This window comes from Xenopus laevis, chromosome 1S, assembly GCF_017654675.1.
Source record: "Xenopus laevis strain J_2021 chromosome 1S, Xenopus_laevis_v10.1, whole genome shotgun sequence".
In the NCBI taxonomy this organism is placed as follows: Eukaryota; Metazoa; Chordata; class Amphibia; order Anura; family Pipidae; genus Xenopus; species Xenopus laevis.
The window spans coordinates 5436937-5459143 of NC_054372.1; the positions used below are offsets into that span (position 1 = coordinate 5436937).

Genomic DNA, 22207 nt, shown 5'->3' on the forward strand with positions numbered 1-22207 from the left:
GATAAGGATATTAGAAGTCACTGAGGGGTTGTTCTGTGACCATATAAAGGCACAAGGCTGCAGGCTGAGTTATACAGGGAACTCTGAGTATCACTCATGTATTATAAGGGATAATGTACCCCCTACTGTAAATGATAAGGATATTAGAAGTCACTGAGGGGTTGTTCTGTGACCATATAAAGGCACAAGGCTGCAGGCTGAGTTATACAGGGAACTCTGAGTATCACTCATGTATTATAAGGGATAATGTACCCCCTACTGTAAATGATAAGGATATTAGAAGTCACTGAGGGGTTGTTCTGTGACCATATAAAGGCACAAGGCTGCAGGCTGAGTTATACAGGGAACTCTGAGTATCACTCATGTATTATAAGGGATAATGTACCCCCTACTGTAAATGATAAGGATATTAGAAGTCACTGAGGGGTTGTTCTGTGACCATATAAAGGCACAAGGCTGCAGGCTGAGTTATACAGGGAACTCTGAGTATTATTCATAGTATTTTAAGGGAAAATATACCCTTTACTCTTGACCTATGATCTTGTGATTTGATCACAGACCTCTATTGTGACACAGTTTTAAGAGCATTACAGTTACAGAAGGTACAGCAGGGCACATACAGTAAGATATGAATATAAAGATAAATATGATATTCTGCAATGCTAACCCCCAAAAAATGCCATATTTTTTCTATAACGTAGTTTTATTTGTTGCTGTAAACAAGACAGGCTGTAGAGAGTCTTCTCACTGGGGTTGCTGCACTGTTTACATTTCGCATTTTATATTGAATTAATTGAATTAGAAAAAATAAGCACATTTGTGAATGTCAATACATACAGTACTCCAAGAGCCGGAATATTGTATCTCACCACACACTGGACAAAGCGATTTTCTTTATATTGACTTCATCTCCCGATTAAAAATAACGTCACACCCTGTGTTGTGTCTTTAGTACAATTTAATATCATTGTCCGGGTGAAGAGAAAAAAAAAAAGACATTCCATAGATTAAAAATCATACGCGATATTGGTCCGTTATCTATTTCTGTTCGAGAAGAAAGAAAGTTGTTTTCAGAAAACGTTGATTGACTTGTTGAAAAGCCTAAAACGTCGGGGAACCGAGAGGTTCGACTTGTATCAAATCCAAAGCATCTGGGTTATTAATATGTAGAAATCGTCTGAGGACCCAGGGGAGAAAAAGACTTTCACTTTGAATCACACAAGCACTTTCCATGTTTCGGAAAATAAAGAAAAGTCGAAAAAAAAAATCAAAAAAGAAAACGCCATGGCAACAGGCTCCTTGCTCTTCTTCGCTCGAATGAAGGAAACGATAACATCATTTTCACTTTGACTTTTTGTTTCCCCAAAGAAAAGTAGAAAATAAGAGTGGGATTCATCACATTGTCGTATACAGTTATCTACATACTAGTGTCAAATAAATCAAACGTCATCCGATTTAGTAAGGGATTGTGTAAATGTCGCTCTTGGGCAGTTCCCAGCACCGGGTTTCAATATTAGGCACTGTCCATTCTCCATCGGCACCTGGGCAAAAAAACAGGGCACCATTGTTCTAGACAGTCAAAAGACTTCAGTCAAGTCACATGGCCTCGATTTAAAACGTGTCCGAAAATCACATTAGAGATTTGTAGAAACTTTTTGATTAATGCAACAAAAAAGTTTTTTTTTTCATGTACAAGAAAAGAAATTGAAGGCATTTTAAGGTTAATTTGACCAAATCCTAAACAATAAAATCAAAAGGAGAAATGAAAAATAAAAGAAAGGTTCCTCCTATAAGTCATGTTCTGAGAGTACAAGGTGGAACAACCCGTCCCTTTCACACAAAAGTCTGAAGGGAAACAAGAAGGCAGCTTCCAACTCCGGCCAAGGTTGAAAAAGGGGAAAGAGCCAGAGAACTGGAGACCTCTGACTTTATTTGATTGGATCCATGCAGAAATGGCTCCTCCCCAGAGACCTACACAACAGGAGAAGAAAAATAATGGGATCAGTTGGTGTCAACTCAGTAAATTACCTGAAAGCTGTAAACTGTATATCTTTTAGGAAAACCATTCTGGCCAAACATCTCCTTTGGTGTTGGCATCTAAATAAGCAAAGTTGAACTTGAACTTGAACTTGGAATACAGGACATAAAGGCTTATTGGTTCCTTTGTCTGATTCAGTGATGGCTGAAAGATTTGATCTTCTGGACCACCATGTTTGTTGTTGCCTCAACCATTGATCATCTCATTCAGCCACTGGATATGTCTGTACTCAGCTTCATTATGGTGACACATTCAATGAACAGGTGGCTGGATTAATGAAAGTTTGGAAAGTCCATAGGGGTCATTTATGAAGACAGAAATGAAAGTACCCCAAGGGGAACAAGAGCCTTCTCTTCCCACCCTTAAAGGACAAGGAAAGTGTAAAATAGAATAAGGCTAGAAATGCTGTATTTTGTATACTAAACATAAACATGAACTTACTGCACCACAAGCCTAATCAAACAAATGATTTATGCTTTCAAACTTTGTTAAACATCTTGGCCTGACCCTGCACATGCTCAGTGTGGTCTTGGCTGCTTAGGGATCGCCATAAACAAATCTGCTTGAGTTCTGCATGGCTGGGAAGTAAGATGGGGGCTCCCCCTGCTGTTCATAATTATGATTGTTTCCCTATTCGGCAGTTAGGGACCATCTGACAATTCTTATCCACAGCAGTAAATGAATTTCACTGCATACAGTCAGGTTTCTTATAAAAACAGTACTCATTTTTTAATAAAAGTCTATTGGAGATAGGTTTCTTTTTCATTAAAGAAAGTAAAAATGGGATTTTATTTTTTTGCCTTTCCTTGTCCTTTAATGATTACAGTGCTCAAAATGAAGGAAGCTCTGGTGGTGGCCACAGGTCCCTGAGCTCCGTTTTGGACTATAGACTCATTTTCGATGGAAGGCATGGTACAAAGACCAAAAACTTTTTAGATAGTACTAATTTTTTTTTCATTTCACACCTCTTTTTGAGTCAGTTTTCAGTGATCTGCTCATTCTGCCATTGGTTCATGCCTGCACCCAGCTTCAACATTCACATTGAATGAATTAGTGGCTGCATTGATAAAAACACTAAAATCAACCTGTTCTAAAACTGTTGGAGACTGATTCCCAAAAATAACAAATTTACTCTCAGCTCTACTAATAAATCTAACCCTAAACAGGTTGAACAGATATGATGATGACCTACCTTGGTTGGCTGCATCTGGATAAAGATGCTCTCTTCTAACACGGAGATGGAACTGTTTTTATGCACCTCTTCTTTAAATGCTGGTGTTGTTGAGGCAACAGAGGGACTTGACACTGGATTCAAGTTTGTCCCATTGCCAAAGGCATGAATAGCATTATCTAGAACAAAAAAGCCATTATTGATTACACAAGTCACTTATATAAATGACAGCTGCACTTTATTTGGCAGCCAGAGGTCCATAAAGTTGCTGAAAGGTAACACATTTTTATAAAGTGCAATAAAACTTACTACAGGGCAAGGCATAATAACAAACCAACATTCTGTTCCTAATGATGACGTGCCGGGAGGAAAAGGCGATTGTCTGAGAGCTTGATCAGATGTTCAGATCGGGAAACAGAATGTGCAGAGTTCGTCCATGATTGTCGGGGCCATTAGAGAGGCCAGTGATTGAATCAAGAAGGCAAATCCAGCTCATTAATCTTCCAACATGGCTGGAACATTGTGGTTGTTACACAGCTGTCGCCTTTCTCTAACTTCTGCTCTGGTGAAAATGTTCCCTTCCTAAAGCTCACAGTGGAATGGGTGCAAGACTGAACTGGAGCTGTGTGAGGAGTAGAAACTTATGGAACATGCACGTGATGCCTGATATTGTTTGGCATTTGGGAGGAGGCAAAAAAGCGCAATGTCGATCTCACCATCAAGATTTATCACTTGATACAAGACAATGGAAGTCACAAGCTCTTGGGATCTCGGGAAAACTCCCGGTGGGTCCAGGTGTCAGTGGCCCCTCATGCTGCTAAACATTTGGCCTATTTCATGGCCATTCCCTATTTCTATGAGAACAAAGAGGCTAAATAGATGGAATCATAGATTATAGTATTATAGTATGTAAAGACTACAGAGAATGTAAAGACTAGGAGAATAGAGGTTGAGTTAAGAGAGGAAGAATAATAGTACTGAGAGTGGGACCCTGGTCTAAGGTTTTTTGGTGGGCACCTGGTGTAAGGTTCTTGGGTGAACCCCTGATGTCCCAGTCCAACAGTGGAAGCTCTCGCTCCAGCTCATTGCTATAACAGCACCATAACAAAACTCAAGCACTAAATAGTAGGTTGCAAGTTCTGTTGGACAGGACATGCATCAAAAATAATTAATGGTATTATGATATGTGGGTGTTTGCTTCATAGGGAGATGCTCTTTGATCAGAGATGCTCAACCTGTGGTACTTCCATCACCTTTTCAGTCATCTGCTTTAAGGGCTTTTGATGGAAATGGGGATATCAAGAGCAATAACAGTTTGAAGGCTTCAGCTTAGATCCTTCACTGAAGAACTACTGTTCTAGATGTGACAATACCCTAATCATTTAAGACAGGGGTCTCCACCCTTTTTTCTTTTTTTAACACATTCAAGTGTAAAAAAAGTTGGAGAGCAACACAAGCATGAAAAAAGTCTGTGCTTGTGTTGCCCTATGTGGCAGCCTACAGGAGGTTCTTTTTGGCAGTGCACCTACAAAATTCAAAAATAAGCACCAGCTTTGAAGCCACTGGAAGCAACAGCCGAAGGGTTGGCGGGCAACGTGTTACTTGTGAGCTACTGGTTGGGGATCAGTGATATAAGGAATCAGATATTCAACAAAGCAATTGGTTCCTGTCTATGAAAAGCTTCTCTTGATGTTGATACGGTGGTTTAGAAATGTTATGATCACAATCTCATGGCTAAACACTCTTCACTTGTCTGTTTCCATGTTGTTTGAGCTCGGGCTCTGTGCAGCCTTTCTGCGATTGTCATGATTTTTATTTCTCCCCATAGGAGAAGGGAGATTTTTGTGTTTGAGGAGGTTAATGAAAGACATTTTCTACACAGATTCCTTCTTTGTATCCCTGGGCCCAATTCCATATAGAAAACCCCAGAATACATTTATAATGTAATAATTTCCTACATTAATGCCTTCGTTCTGTTTAGATGGATGTATTGGGGTTCAGGCAAGCTTATTCCCTTTACGCTTTCATTAAAATCCACCATTATTCTTCCCCATTTTCTACATTTCTCAGTGGCTTCCAAAACAAATATTAATAACCGACACCATCAGCAAAATCACAGGATGACATTTACCAACAACACGGACTTATCAGAACCTCATCCAGTGCCCCATAATGCATTGCAGCTCGTTTTATCTTCCTTTGTTACAAAATACAGTACAATAAATGGATTTGGATTTTCTCTATCATTTTATTCTCTCTTCAAATGTCTTTTACGGCCGCGCTTCCAACCCACAGATTTTAGCATGCATTGTATTTTTGATAAATATTTGATAAAACATAAAGTCTACTGAAAAATAAAGTGTAACATTTTTTAATGTACAAGAAAAAAGTGTACAAAATGTAAAAGAAGAAAGATCACAGAAAAAAAAATCGAAACAATTTTATATTGCATTATATTTTAATAATAATAAAAATTAAAAATAAAATTAAAATTTGAATATGTTCTCTTTTGTGGTTTTGGCTTTTTGCATTAGAATTGTAAAAAATACATTAAGGATAATTTTTATTGCGTGGTAATTAATTGTAATTGTAAATAATGTAAAAAAAAAAAATAATTGAAAATAATCGTTTTATATATATATTTATACTAAACATAAAAAGTTATGTCCTGTGTTATTGGGTGATTTGAAATTTTTGTGTTAAATGTTTTAACATAGTATAATAATTTGCATTTTCTTTCTTTTTTTCACCCCATGGGGCATATTTATTACCTTTTGTATTAAGAAAAAAAAGTGGAATAAAAAAAAGTAATTGATGGAAGACAACTCGGGGGCAAATTCATAAAAGGGTCAAATATCGAGGGTTAATTAACCCTCGATATTCGACTGGGAATTAAAATCCTTCGACTTTGAATATCGAAGTCGAAGGATTTTAGCGCAAATAGTTCGATTGAACGATCGAAGGAATAATCCTTCGATCGAACGAATAAATCCTTCGAATCGAACGATTCGAAGGATTTTAATCCAACGATCGAAGGATTATCCTTCGACCAAAAAAACAGGCAAGCCTATGGGGACCTTCCCCATAGGCTAACATTGGGTTCGGTAGGTTTTATATGGCGAACTAGGGGGTCAAAGTTTTTTCTTAAAGAGACAGTACTTCGACTATCGAATAGTCGAACGATTTTTAGTTCGAATCCTTCGATTCGAAGTCAAAGTCGTAGTCGAAGGTCGAAGTAGCCCATTCGATGGTCGAAGTAGCCCAAAAAACACTTCAAAATTCAAAGTTTTTTTACTTCGAATCATTCACTTGAGCTTGGTGAATTGGCCCCTAGGTATTAACAAAACACTGTGTTCAAAAGTAATATATATATATACCTCTAAGTGAAACGTGCTCAGTCGGACAGTCAGTGCTCATCTACCCAAAATTACAGAGTTAGGGTGATTTTTGGGCATATCTCACCCTCCCAAGGGTTCCATTCACATGTGGGAATATTTGTGCCGAATTCTTGGTACTTACGGAGACAGATGTTGTTTGTGAAAAGGTGGAGGAAGTTCTCGCACTCCTCTTGTCGGTTGCCGCTCGCGTTACACGTACACCAAGGGGAAATGCTGGTCGAGGAGTTGCCGACATAATTGGGCGTGATTGTGCCACCTGTAAACAGAAGCCATAAATTATTGCAAATAGATCATGATGTGGTCTTGTAATATTGCCACTAATCCCAATCACTGTCCTTCAATGTAATTGCAAAATCCCTATATTAGACCATAGCAATTGAAAGTCCATAAAACACCAACTAAATTAATGAAGGTGATTATGGATCACTGTTAGGACAATACACTGGCCACGCTGGGAATATTCATGCTGCTAAACCATCTCTGATCAAGATCAAGAAATAGGAGGATCGAGATCAATCACGATCAATAGCAGATCAAGAAATAGGAGGATCTGAAGCTCTTCTAACTCTCCTTTAAGGAGAACAGAATCCATCATTTGCTGAAGTTGCACAAGGGAATACAATATCTTGAGGGCAGACCCATAGTTGCGAGTATTGGCTCCTTCTCTGAGGGTCTCTCCATATGGGTGGACAAATGCCTCCAGCCTTTTGTATTTAAACTAGATTCAAAGTTACGAGATTCTACTCACGTCCTAAGTAAAATTAATAATTTGATATGGGATGAACAATATGTCTGGATTACGTTGGATGTTAAGACATTATACTCGAGCATCCATCATGGTTTGGGTGTAGCTATGATTGAATACTATGTAACTCATAGCTACCTGTATGTAATAACTATGTAATTCATTGCTTTGTTTCCCCTTTAAATGCCCTCCAGAGGGAGTGTTTAAGTCAGAAATGTCTTTGTTTTCAATTGGACAAAATTTGTCATGTGATTTTATCTCTGTGTATTTAAATGCTATTTGAACTGCTCGTTATTTAGCCTATGATTTAGGACTGGTTCAGTCCGAAACGCGTCAGGCAATGATGTAGTTACATGCTTTTATGTAATCTTTTTCTAATGGCTATACAATAAAGGAAGAAAACTTTTTTAACGGAGGTGCGGTCCAACCTTTTTTCTTCAACCTGGGAGAACAGAATCCACTGAATTGTTGAAGTCCCTACTCTGACTCTTTATAATTAGGAACCTACTTCATGTGATTCTGATGCACCGGAGTCTCTTTGTTGATTTGTAGGTGACAAAAAAATAGGTAAATAATGTGTATCTGCCCTCTTCAGATAAAAGTAAATTTGGGCTCCATATTCAACAGTCAAAATCGGCACCAGGTGCCCTAATTCAATTTTGGGTAACAGATTCCATTACTAATTGTAACAAATCACATGGATAGCAGATGGGGAGGGTCCATGTCGTAAATTGTATATTTCACTAACTCTGCACCAGATGGATTAACAAAGGCCAAATCTTCAATTTGATCCCTAGAAAATGACAAGGACAATTTAAAGTCTGAGTGCACTCAAGTCAAATATATACCCTCTTAAATTCTAATCATTTTACATGTTTTTCCTTGAATTTATGTACTGGTGGGAACTGCCATGTTGTTTCTCTTTGCACCATTTATAAGTGTACCCCCTTACACATGATATCATTTGGCAGTTTGATGACTGGTGAGAAACAGGTAACTGATTGAATGAGAAGTGTCTCTGGTAGCTCTGAATGTGTAGTGACCAACATCCCAAGTTTCTCCTGTATACCCAACATCCCAAGTTTCTCCTGTTTACCCAACATCCCAAGTTTCTCCTGTATACCCAACATTCCAAGTTTCTCCTGTATACCCGACATTCCAAGTTTCTCCTGTTTACCCAACATCCCAAGTTTCTCCTGTTTACCCAACATCCCAAGTTTCTCCTGTATACCCGACATCCCAAGTGTCTCCTGTTTACCCAACATCCCAAGTTTCTCCTGTTTACCCAACATCCCAAGATTCTCCTGTTTACCCGACATCCCAAGTTTCTCCTGTATACCCGACATTCCAAGTTTCTTCTGTTTACCCGACATCCCAAGTTTCTCCTGTTTACCCAACATCCCAAGTTTCTCCTGTTTACCCAATATCCCAAGTTTCTCCTGTTTATCCAACATCCCAAGTTTCTCCTGTTTACCCAACATCCCAAGTTTCTCCTGTTTACCCAACATCCCAAGTTTCTCCTGTTTACCCAACATCCCAAGTTTCTCCTGTTTACCCAACATCCCAAGTTTCTCCTGTTTACCCAACATCCCAAGTTTCTCCTGTTTACCCAACATCCCAAGTTTCTCCTGTTTACCCAACATCCCAAGTTTCTCCTGTTTACCCAACATCCCAAGTTTCTCCTGTTTACCCAACATCCCAAGTTTCTCCTGTTTACCCAACATCCCAAGTTTCTCCTGTTTACCCAACATCCCAAGTTTCTCCTGTTTACCCAACATCCCAAGTTTCTCCTGTTTACCCAACATCCCAAGTTTCTCCTGTTTACCCAACATCCCAAGTTTCTCCTGTATACCCAACATCCCAAGCTTTTCCTGTATATTGAACTCCCAAGCTTCCCTGTAAACCCAGCATCCAAAGTTGCTTCTTTGTACTCATACCTGTCAAACTTCTCCTGTACAACCAGCATCCCAAGCTTCTCTTGTATACCCACAATCCCAAGCTTCTCTTGTATAACTAACATCCCAAGATTCTTTTCTATACCCAACATCCCAAGCTTTTACTGTACAACCAACATGTCAAACTTTTCTTGTATAGTCAACATCCCAAGCTTCTCTTGTATAACTAATGTCCCACGATTCTTTTGTATACCCAACATCCCAAACGTTTCCTGTAAACCCAAAATCCCAAGCTTCTCTTGTATAACTAATGTCCCACGATTCTTTTGTATACCCAACATCCCAAATGTTTCCTGTAAACCCAAAATCCCAAGCTTCTCTTGTTTAACTAACATGCCAATATTCTTTTGTATACCCAACATCCCAAGCTTTTCCTTTACAACCAACATGTCACACTTTTCCTGTAAACTCAAAATCCAAGGCTTCTTTTGTATAACTAACGTCCCAAGATTATTTACTATACCCAACATCCCAAGCTATTCCTGTACAACCAACATGTCAAGTTTTTCCTGAATACCCAACATCCCAAGCTTCACCTTTATACCCCATTCTCATGCTTCTCCTGAATTACACAGACAAATTTTTCTGCAAAGGAATAGGCAAAGTGCAGGTGATAGTATCCTTGGTTATTTTTGCATAGTAGGCTCTTCTAAACTTTGATAATATTACTCTGGAGAACCATATTATCAGCTAGTAGTCCTTTTATTAGAAAATGCACAACATATTTCAGATCAAAGATCCTTCCTCAGGTGATTCATTTTTTCCCTTTAGATAGGAACAAGGAGCATTTACTGTGGTTCCTCTCCAGAGCTGCCAGACATGGGTACAACTAACTGTACACCCCACCCCCAGTTATCCGCTGTGCACTGTTGCCGTCAACCTCCTTTTTAGCATCTTATGAGGATTTAAATGAGGTTTTGGTGCTTAATGAGCAGCACAGGTAAAGTATAAAGAGAACAAGTTAGTGTTTGGAATCAGACCTCAGCTATTACTGCTGGATTTGAGAGATTATTAGGTGGATAGCAAATATGTTCCAGTCCGCTATTGGTGCCAACATTATTTCTCTCTACCATTATTATTAGGGCCCCCTTATGTCTGTACGTTACAAGCACACGGGCACACAACGGCTCATGTTAGACAATGTCATTATTTCAGCAGAATTATTGGACAGTGTCCAAAAAGTTTCCTTCTTGAGCAATTAATTTCCACCTTGATAGAGCACAGCAGTATAATAAAGCATGTGCAGGTGTGAAAAGCTGAATAGGAATGACATTTACACGTTTATCTATCAGACAGCCCAGCAATCTGCTGAAACTTACTCTACTGAGTCAGACGAGACACAAACAGGCGCCTCAGAAGAATTAAATAATTGAGTCGTTGTTGAAATCAAATAATTGCATCCGGCAAACTTGATCCAGAGAGGAAGACAAACAAAAGATCTTAGCAGGCCAGATGCCAATTTAGCCCCACTGGGGTACAAAGTCTCTACTGAGCCCAAAAAGATGTCAGCTGGAAAATTCCTTTTATCATTTTCTATATCTATCTCTCCATCTGTTTATCTCTTTCTACACTGTAAATACAGGCTGCTTAACCAATGAAATGATGAGGCATCAGCTTGTGTATGTTCCACTGACTGGTGTGGGAACGTTGGGTTACTCAGCAAGTCCAGTTGATTTACAATTACTTTTACTAGATATTCCATGTGCTGGATGAATGAAAATCTTCATAGTCATAAGTTTATACACTATACATTATAAGGAGAAGAGTATAATCTGATGCTGCATTAGGGCAAGAGGAAATAAATGGCAGTATTAGGGGTAAAACATTGCGGAGTACTACATTGGGGTTAGTGGGAAATGTAATGCATTATAAGGGGCAAAGGGCAATGTAATGCTTGATAAAAGGTCGTTTTACAAATGATTCATGATTAGGCGTAGTATTAGCAATTATGAAACCGGGTAGTGGGTAATGTCATGTACAATTATGGCAAGAGACAGGGACATTAAGTGGGACAGAGGACAATGTGATGTACAATTAAGCTGGCTCTACATGTACCAATAATATAGATATGTATATGATGGGCAAGTCTGCCATCATGGGGGAAAAGGGGTACTGCAGTTAGGGACCATGTCCCATAGGGGGTCCCAAGATTGTAGAGCACAATTTATGGTTTACACAGGAGGTGGAGTTTGGGTGGATTATGGACAGATTTTGGGGAGTATCAGGGGTGTGTTCCTACATGGGAGAAGCATTTGTTTTTTATTGGGTCCCATTTTACTTGTTGGCAGGGCCATCACCCAGTAATAATTAGGATCAACTAGGGAATAGGTCTGCTAATATAGTATTATTGAGCCCCATGACTAGGGGCCTATTTAACGATCCACTGATTTTGAATGAGTCCCAGCACAATCGGAATGGGCCAGTGGGACACCTGGAAAAAACCTGGGGGGCCCTGCCGACCCAAACCCGCTCCTGCTGAAACCCTGGGCACTGCCACATAACTTCCCCCAGCTATAATTGTGGCCACAAAACGGTAGACCAAAGTATGCGAAAAGGTAATCGTTGGGGAAAGGGGGTTGCAGCTCCAAGTGGGACCTCATGACTGGGGTGAGGCGCTGGGGGTGTGTTTTGGGGGATTCTTAAGGTGGCAGCCCCGTCTGACACTGAGCAGAAAATTGAGAACAATAGAATGGTGGCCATATTGTGTGTAGTTTCTTATTTACCATCCGTGTTTTTGACTAGAGGGCTGATTAATCAGAGAGTGTATCAGATTGACTTGCCTGTGGCTGATATTAGAGTAGTGGCTAATGAATGATAAAGGGCAGTGGTGAGAGTTATGCACAATTAGGGGCAGCAGTAAGAATTATGCTTTATTAGGAGTAGAGAGTAGGGGGTAATGGCAAGTTGTTGGTTTTATATGACTTTAGAGCCATCCCTGAAGACTGGGATTAAAACAAATCTTAATACAATTTGATTAAATAACTGAAAAGGAGGTTAATAACTGACTGTACAAGACTATTATCATGCTGATGTGTTGCCTCTTTTTTGGCCAGAGTTCTGCTGGATTTACTGTCCCTGGTGGGACTGAACCCTAAGTGATGTATTACACAGTCAGAAAACATTAATCTCCCCCCATTAATCCCACCTCCACCTCTTACATCTGGCCTTCCCCAAACCCGCAGAGTTAAAGGCAGAAATCCCTGAAATAAATGAAACGCGGGGCTCCTACTATTCACCATCACTCCCACTCCTTCTCTTTAGGTAGTTCTACAACAAACAAGGTGGGATCAAACTGCAAACTATAAAACACGATCAATATCCTTTGGAAAGGACAAAATGTTGCTTCTCGGATTTAAAATGTAAAACAGATCATTTTTATACAAGCGTTTGATTCGTTTAGGCCCAAAATGCTAAGGAATGATGTGATTACCCACAATATGAGCGGCTGAAATGTTACTCTTCTATAAGAACGGGACTTAAAGGCTTTGGCATTAAATTTAATTGAATTAGAAATCGATGGACTTAAACACAAGCTGCTCCGGTGTCACCTGTTGGAGGCCAAGAGGAGATGGAATGGATTCTTATTGGATAATAAATGAAATATTCCCAGAACCTCACAAACTGGATTTGTATCGCCTTTTTACATACGGAAATCTGTCAATTGTGTGTTCCTTGTTGCCCTCTCTAATATTGAATAGTCCTCTGAAGAACCCAGAATAAACACAGGATTTTCCTTATTACCTTTCAACCAAAGATGTAATTTACCAATATAATACATACTCTCCATCTATGGGGAAAAACCCCCTAGAGGAAGTACGTCCCCTTAATCCATTCCGAAATGTTTGAATTTTATTACAAAAAAATGAAATCTGCCAGCAGACTAAGGTTTAACCTGTTTGATCTTATTTTGAGTCGTGAAGCCATGACTTCTAATGTGGGGTCCGTGAAAAAATGGGGCCGACAGGAATGCAAATAAATATTGTAGTATAGTTTTTCCTTTCTGCAGTTAAAGGGGAACCAAAGCAATCTAGAACTGAAATATTTAGGCAGAGGAAGGTTTCACCTGTTTGCTGTAACTCCTAACTGTTAGATCACCCCTTTAATGTCGGCATCAGAACTGATAAGTAATCAGCCTGGCAGTATAGGGGTTTTATTTTATAGGTTGTGAAGGGGAAACCACAATGTGCAGGTAGAGATTTCTTTTATTCTTTTTGTTGGAATGTGAAGCTCTGAGAAGTGAAAGTTTATACAGTGAACTGGTTTCAAATGCTCCCTCTATGGCTGCACAGAAACGAGTGCATTTTGATAAAGAAGTAGGCCCACAACATTGGGGTTTTATAGGTGGATACTTCTAAATAGGTTAAGGGGAAATCATAAGGTGCATGTAGAGATTTCTCTTATTTGATCTGTTGGGATGTGCCGCTCTGATCAATAAAGGTTCATAAAATTAAATGGTTTCTGATGTTCCCTGAATGGCTGCAGAGAAACTAATACATTCTGCATCAGAACTGATAAAGAATTAGCCCCACAGCATGAGGGGTTTTATAGATGACTAATACTATATAGGAAACCATTAAGGTGCAAGTAGAGGTTGTTCTTATTTGATTCATTGTGATGTTCGTTCTGTGAGGCTAATTTGCCCCTTGTGTATGGGATAACTGGTACCCACTAATGGCAGAGTACTGGCTTGTTTTGGCAGGAACGTGATACAAATGATGCTCAATTACATTTGTGGCTGCGGAGCATGGACGGAATGCCTGTTTTTTACTGTACGTATATTGGGTTAATGAGCAATTTGCCTAATGACTATAATGACTGATGAGCCTATGCATTTATAATTAGTATGCTGCTCTGTATAACAATGAACGGGATCTATATGCCTATATTACACACTCCATGTAGTCAAAGCAACGGCTTTCATTACACTACTAATGAACAACAAGCAACGCTACATGGAGGGGAGTTGAGGAATATCTTTGGGTCCCATTGAGGAATATCATTCATCAGCCTTGTAAAACTGTCTTCCTCATGTGACTAGTAGAGAAGAGACATCCTTTACTTCTCTTACTTCTCTCACTCTATACAGTAATATATCTGACTCAACCGAGAAGCTAGAATGTAATATGTCATGCCATCATGCTAAGTGTCATGTATGAGAATGTTAGGGAGACCACACAGGCTGGTTTCATAAGGAGCTATGGCTAAAGCTGGTGATGCCCAGGCTGACTGACCGAATCATTTAGAATCTGATATATGGCCTTGTGGTTCAACTAACTTCTGGAAAGAGAATTCAAAAGTGAATTAATTCATTGACCCTACCACCCCAAGACTGATGATCATCCAGTCAAATGAACTGCTAAACTAAGGGGTATTTTTATTGAAGGCTGAGGGCAACACATTACCAACAAGGGTAAACCCATACTTCTTGCCCACAATCTAATGACTGCCCCTATTTGGGGGAACCCTTTTGCTATCGGCACCCTGGTCTCAGTGATAACAATTGAGCAGATGCAACTCAGAGTGCCTTATGGGTAAAAACAACGGTAATTTGCATTCAAAACTGCACACTTGAGTTTGTAAATGACCCTTCATGGTTGGGTGGCAGATACCTGGGCAAGCCACCAAAAAATGTTCCATTTCAGAGCATTTCTGTTCTGGATATTTTTAAAGATTGTCACTAGATGTTTTTAGCCAAATACTTTGATGAAACCTTTTCTCCTTCACCATACTGGTCATACCCATTATTTCCCAGGGGAGCAATATGTTTCTTGGTCATAATGACTTCAAACCGTGAAAATGTTGGTTGGACCCAAAACAAAAGTACAATTCTGTAGAAAAATGTATTGCCAGGCATTTTAGATTATAGGTTTTACAGGGTCTATAGGTTTTTCCTGAAACACAATCTCTAACATTGGACATGGTCTCCTAGGGTCTACCAGAGGGCCTAAGACCATAGTTGCACTCTCAGATATGGATAGTGCCAAAGGCTATAGATATTCATTACGTTCCATAGATGGAATAAGACTGGGCTGATGCAGGGCTCACTAGAGGCCCACCAGGAGATCCTCTGGTACTTCTGATAGGTCAGTCTCAAGCTGACAATCTCTATATTACTATTTACATCACCTTGTGTACCTTAATGAATCAGCTCGTAGCCTTCCTGCTATCAGTTATTCAAACCCTTAAGTAGAACAGAGCGACTATTTAGCTGAGGTCGGACAAAACCTTCCCATCCCATTTTTTACAGCTCTGGGGAGCAAGTCCATTTTGCAAATGCCAATAGTAAGACTGGTTTTGACGGATAATCCCGGAAGAGGACAGATGAAAATCTCAGAGCTCGTTCCTCTCATTTATCTCAGCAGATGAACCAGCTGGCAATTACCACTCTGCAACATGGGTTCCTAATTTGTGCCGTGGGATTTGTCTGAGATGCAAAACCTCTTAAAGGGGATCTGCTATTGCAATAACACGGAAACCTTCACTCTGCAGTGGGCGTTCAAAGGACAAGGAAAACTTAAATAGCTGTTGGAGGCTCTTGCTCCTGTGGGCAGGCTTGGAAATAAAACAAGGTGACAGGTAAATATGACTTGGAGTCAAATTAATATAAAAATGTCACTTTGCTCCACACCAGATCATTTGTTCTGCCTTCCCCATCCAAGGGGTTGTTGCACGGCATTTAGCAGAGGATTAAAGAGCATCACAAGCAACTTCTCCCTGAGCTCCGTGTCACAAGCAATAAGCTCTCCTCCCAACACAAACTCCCCTTCTTCTAATTACATAAATGCTGAACTCCATGGAGCCTTTTGATTCAGTCCCAGAATGCTTTAGAAGCCAGTCAACATCAAGCTGTATTACAGGCTGATAATAGGATCTGTCCTGTAGGTAATTTTTCAGCTCTTCAGCGAGGGAGATTGAAACTCTGTTTATCTGAACACAAGGAACCAGAGGGCCCCAAAATCTGGGACATAAAAGGGGCAATTTGCATGTCTATTGGTTTAGTACCCCAAGGGGCAGTTAACAGTTCTGGTGTTAATGCCTTTGCGTGTGTATAAAGTGGCGTATGCTAAAAATTTTACTTTATGCCCAACGCTGGGGTTTATGACTTCTTTAAATGGACCTCACCCTATCCAAAAGGAGTTTGAAGGCCTTTTTAAATGTCCAAAACTGGACAGGGCCCCCTAACTCATCTTAAGGTTACAGATATGTAAAACTGTTTATTTTTAGCCATATCGCTATCGTTACAAGACTATCCAGGACACGTAATATGACCTTCAGGCTGATCTTCTAGGTGAACTTCTATGAGATCAAAAAGAGATTCTCTTCATATCTCACTTTAAATGGTCTTCAGGTTGAACCCACTCAACTACTGCCCTGGGACTCCCTAGACGGCCCAGCCCTACAGTTTGGAACCACTGCCCTAAGTTCACTATTCAATATTTTGGCACATTTGGTTGATTTGCCTTGAAGCTTTAAAAAGTTTCCACCAAAGCCAATAAAAGAGTTAGTATCATTGTTAATGTTGATCTAAACCTCCCCACCAAACTGTCCCACTGTGTCCAACAGTTTTTAATGCTTCTATATCCAGTTGCAGGAACATGCACCATTGAGCCAGATAAATTGAAAATCGAGCCTGAAGTTTTTCTTGCATTCATAGAGTGGCTGGCTCTCTAGAAATGAAGAGGAGTTTTATTCATTGAGCATTGTTGCTTGAAAAGATGACCCTGATGCCACCATAATGCAGCTACTGGCATCCTTTAATCTATGATCAAATGCTCACGTAAACTGGGATATTTTTTTTTAGTTTTCAAGATATTAGCATTTTTTACACTGCTAATATAAATTTGAAACAGCAGTGCCACTTGTTGTTGCTTTTCAGCCTACTGCAGTCTGTAGAAAATTAAATAAGTGAGTAAAAGAACGTCTTGTTCTATATACAGAGACCAAATTGTGTCTTATGGTACTGACCTGCAAGGAAGGAGTATGCTACAGGATATCTAGGCCATATATGAGTGCCAACCCTCCTGTAAGAAGTACCAAGTGTCACCCCTCCTGTAAGTACTACCAAGGGCCACCCCTCCTGTAAGTACTACCAAGTGCCTTCCCTCCTGTAAGTACTACCAAGTGCAACCTTTTCTGTAAGTACAACCAAGTGCCACCCCACTTGTAAGTACTACCAAGGGCCACACCTCCTGTAAGTACTACCAAGGGCCACCCCTCCTGTAAGTACTACCAAGTGCAACCTTTTCTGTAAGTACTACCAAGTGCCACTCCTCTTGTAAGTACTACCAAGGGCCACCCCTCCTGTAAGTACTACCAAGGGCCACCCCTCATGTAAGTACTACCAAGTGCCACCCCTCTTGTAAGTACTACCAAGGGACACCCCTCCTGTAAGTACTACCAAGGGCCACCCCTCATGTAAGTACTACCAAGTGCCACCCCTCTTGTAAGTACTACCAAGGGCCACCCCTCATGTAAGTACTACCAGGTGCCAACCCTCCTGTAAGTACTACCAAGTGCCAACCCTCCTGTAAGTACTACTAAGTGCCACCCCTCCCTTAAGTACTACCAAGTGCCAACCCTCCTGTAAGTACTACCAAGGGCCACCCCTCCTGCAAGTACTACCAAGGGCCACCCCACATGTAAGTACTACCAAGGACCACCCCTCTTGTAAGAACTACCAAGTGCCAACTTTCCTGTAAGTACTACCAGGGGCCACCCCTCCTGTAAGGCAGCTGGGCATACAAAGTCAGATAGTGCTCCATCCAGGGAATGCAAAATTGAGCCCATGATAACACTGGAAGGGGGCACTGTACTTTGTACCAGTTTATTGCATTCTCCATTACAAATAAGACCCATGTTATCTTATAATTAATTTGCAAAATGTAATTATATCCAGCTGGTTAGAACACTAATACACAGGTTAGAAACTCTATTGTGAGGAGGGTTTTGAAGGTTACGAGTTAGAAGCATTAGTAGTGAAGGCCCGACATGGTACTGTACCTATAATTCCTGTGTATGCCAGCAGGCAGGCTCCATAATTCTCCCGGGCACATCCAGTGGCAGACTGGAGAGAGGGCTGGCAGTTTAACTGGAATTCAACAAAGCGAGACCTGCATGGAATAAAGAAGCTGTGATATATAGTTCTGCAGTACAGTGTCCCCTGCAGAGCCAGAATGGTGTACGGCACACAGAGGAACCAGCAGCCTTAAATCAAATCCTCTCCCACCTTCTTGTAATTACTTGGATGAGGAAATGTCTCTGTGCCTCTATCTCCAGCACAAGATACATCGCCCCCTGAGTGGAGCAACGTGGAGCACAAGCCGTGTGTCCCTTTAGAGAGCCGTGTATCATGCGGTGCGGCAAGATGCAAAGGCTGGAGAGAGAAAGGCTAATGGCGACACGGATATTTATTGCATGCGGCGCCCGTATATAAAGTTGTAGCCATTAGATAAATGTATCGGGAGTCATAAAATAGAAGAAAATATCATAGTGTTATTAGTGAGCCTTTTATGGGCACCTTTACTCGCAGAATGGAATAGGACTAGGGTCACCAGCTGGCCGCCTGCTAGCCTTTCTTATACTAACACTGGCCTCTCAACAGCTGCTGGAACTCTTGGACTTTCCTAAGTTTTAGTCTACTGGTCTCCTATCCAAGCACAGAGTCAATAGAAGCCTTTGCTATAGTAATACTGGCCTCTCAGCAGCTGCTGGAACTCTTGGACTTTCCCTTTCCTAAGTTAGAGGCTATTAGTTTCCTATCCAAGCACAGTGCCCACAGAAGCCTTTGTTACAGTAACACTGGATAATCAACAGCTACTGGAATTCTTGGACTCTCCTAAGAAAGAGGCTACTGGTTTCCTATCCAAGCACAGCGCCATAGAAGCCTTTGCTATGGAAACACTGGCCTCTCAGCAGCCACTGGAACTCACAGACTTTCCTAAAAGAAAGGCTTCTGGCCCCCTTTCCAAACACAGTGCCCATAGAAGGCTTAGGGAGACTTCAGAATGGATGTTGGGTGCATCTAGACCTTCTCTCGCATAAAGGACCTCCGTTGGGGGCATGTTTGCGCAGTTCACTCATTCAGTTAGATCTTTTATTGTTCCTTTAGATCAGGGGTCCCCAACCTGTTTTTACCCATGAGCCACATTCAATTAAAGTAAAAGTAATAAAAAGTTGGGGCGCAGCATGCAAAATGTTCCTGGGGGTACCGAGTAAGGGCTGTGATTGGCTATTTGGTTTCCCCTATATGGACTGGCAGGGTATAGGAGACTCTGTTTGGCAGTACACCTGTCTTTTATACAACCAAAAGCCTGGAATTCAAAAATAAGCACCTGCTTTGAGGCCACTGAGAGCAACATCCTACTAGTTGGGGATCACCTCTTTAGATCACGTGGAAGTGAAATGGGACATTACATGCACATACCTGCAGATATTATTCCCTTTGCAGGCCTCAAGTGGTGTCAGGCAGTTTGGTTTCTCCTTGGCTTCATAGGAGCAGGCAGGGACGATGGTTTGTCGCCTCCGCTCTGCACAAGCCGTGTCCTCGCAGGGGCAAAAGAGCAGCTCGTTGGTGTATTCCGCAGGCACGCGGTCAAAGAATTTCCTCAGGGCCTTGTGGCACTTGGAGCGGTTGCACTGCTCAGTCCGTGACACGTGGCGAATGCACGACGAGACGTAGTCGGTCCTCAGCTTCTGGCAGGTCTCGTCGACGTTGCACGCCTTGGCCGCATCCAGGCAGCGGTTGACTTGGGTGACTTCATTCTCAGAACCTGGAAATGAGATCAAGAATTCAGTGAGAGTGACGGGAGGAATTGGCACTTTCTGTTTGTACAACTTGCCCATGTGTGGCCACTCAGTCCATATGTACCACTTACCTTGCTCACTCTCTGCCCATAGATACCTTTTAGGAAAAGAAAAGGTATTCCATTCCCTAAATGGTAGAAATACATGATATTTATAACTTTTGCTTCTTCTCCAAAGGTCACTCTCTGATATTGAGGTCCCACCAAGCCAAATGCCCCCCCCCCTCTCTCTCTGACGCCCCTGAATATAAGAGGTGGGTGAGGCCTATGATGGCACCAGGGTGGTTATGAAATCATTTCCTATCCTTCTCAGGCCTGAAGAATCAGGGACATCTGGTCATTTAATATTTTCCATCCATCATGTGGAGAAGTCCTTAGTGGCTGATCCTTCATGGGATGCGCTGCTTTAATTGGAAGCAGGTGTGATTGGGAGTGTGAGGGGATGGTGGTACCTTGACTGACTTTGGGGCTCAAGGTTGATATTGTCTCTATTCAGCTGGTTTGGACTGGGAACTCACTCAGCTCCCCGGAGCCCCTTCAGCAGTCGCCCTGGCCTCCCACCCCTGTGTTTTATGGCTCTATCCTGGAGCATCTGACACATCCCATAGACATATGCTTTGCTCTAATGAATCACTTCTGCGCTCCCCTCGACTCATATCTGGAATTAAATGATCCGTGCTCATTGGGACCTCGGGGGCCACTTGTTAAAGGGGAATGCCACTCAAAAACGATATTTTGCATAATGAATTTAATGAAAGAAAGTGGATCTCTTAGAAACTTCCCAATGCACATTCATTACTCATTTCAGTGGTTTTAAAATGCAATGGCTAAAAAGCAGCGTCTGTCTGTCCCTTTCTGTTCTCTGCTTCCAACTCTTGAAACAATGAAGCAAAAGTCAGTTCTCCTCGATGGTCTGTTAATCAGGAGGCTTCAGTCAGAACCAGAACCAGAATAAGTAGCCAGAGAGAGAGAGAGAGAGACTTCAATTTCAGCAGCATGTAGAAAAACTTTCTAACTAATGCATATTGGAAAGGATTGAATGAGACCGATATTCAGGACCACCATCAATAATCACGGAGGCCCTAGTTATTAGCCCCCCTTGAGTGTTGGGTCCTGCAGGCAAGAAAAAAATGTCCCATGCATGCACATCCATGCCCCAGATTCACACCCCACTATATGCAAATGCCCCCCACAACCCACCCAACACCATACCTCATTGGAACCGTGGCATCACTTGGGGACCCCCTCTGCCATAGGGCCCCTAACTGGGGTACCTCCTGTACCCTACTTGATAGTGGCACTTGGGATGTTAAGTTCTGAATGTTCTATGGCAGCAAGAGGAAGCCCTTTTGGTGCCAGTACAAAAGGCTTGGGTGGCTGGCTAGGAAGATTTGAGATGTTAAGGAGGCTGGGCAGGTTAGGGAGGCAGAGTGGGCTAGGGAGGCTGGGTATCATAGGAAGGCCAGGTAGGCTAGGAATATTAGGGAGGTTGAGCAAGCTAGAGTTCGGGAGGATGAGCAGGGTAAGGAGTACAGGCAAGCTAGGATGTCAGGCTAGAGAGGCTAGTGAGGCTTGGCAAGATAGGGAGGTATAGTAGGCTACCGAGGATGGGAAGGTTATAGAGGTTGGCAGGCTAGAGATGATAGGGAGGCTGGGCAGGTTAGGGAGTAAGGGTAGGCTAGGAATGTTTGGGAGTATGAACAGGACAGGGAGCCCAGGCAAGTTAGGAGGCCACTAGGCCAGTCAGTGAGGTTTGGAGGCTGGGCAGAAATGGGGGACTGGACAGGATAGAGAGGAGACAAAATTAATTCTCTATTGCAAAGAAAATAATTGTGAGGTGTTTAAATATGGTGTTTTATTTGAGATACTGATTTCACAGAGTGTAAATACTGGTTATCTGAGGGCCACTACATTAGCCCTACATGTGATCTGATTGTTGCACTTACATAATATGTGGAATATTGGGGCACAATTCAGTAGAACAGTTGCTAAGTCTCTGGCCTGGTTTATATGGAGCATATTTGTGGCTGAGGCCCAATGACTGATGAGTTGCTCCTGGGGCCCCGACTCATGTGTCTTTAGATCTGATCCTGCGCCA

At 41.5% G+C, this 22207-nt stretch overlaps 1 protein-coding gene across 1 annotated transcript in view; it reads right to left on the reverse strand.

The window, feature by feature from the left end:
- Positions 1-684: 684 nt before the first annotated feature.
- The window catches only part of gfra4.S (GDNF family receptor alpha 4 S homeolog), a 197176-nt gene continuing 175653 nt past the window's right edge, over positions 685-22207 (reverse strand). The window contains exons 5-9 of the mRNA XM_018242972.2: positions 19731-20076; positions 18308-18417; positions 6729-6863; positions 3231-3388; positions 685-1971 (exon numbers count right to left, since the gene is read on the reverse strand). Coding sequence (XP_018098461.1) covers positions 1834-1971; positions 3231-3388; positions 6729-6863; positions 18308-18417; positions 19731-20076 — 887 coding nt within the window. The 3' untranslated portion in view covers positions 685-1833. The remainder of the gene's footprint in view (positions 1972-3230; positions 3389-6728; positions 6864-18307; positions 18418-19730; positions 20077-22207) is intronic.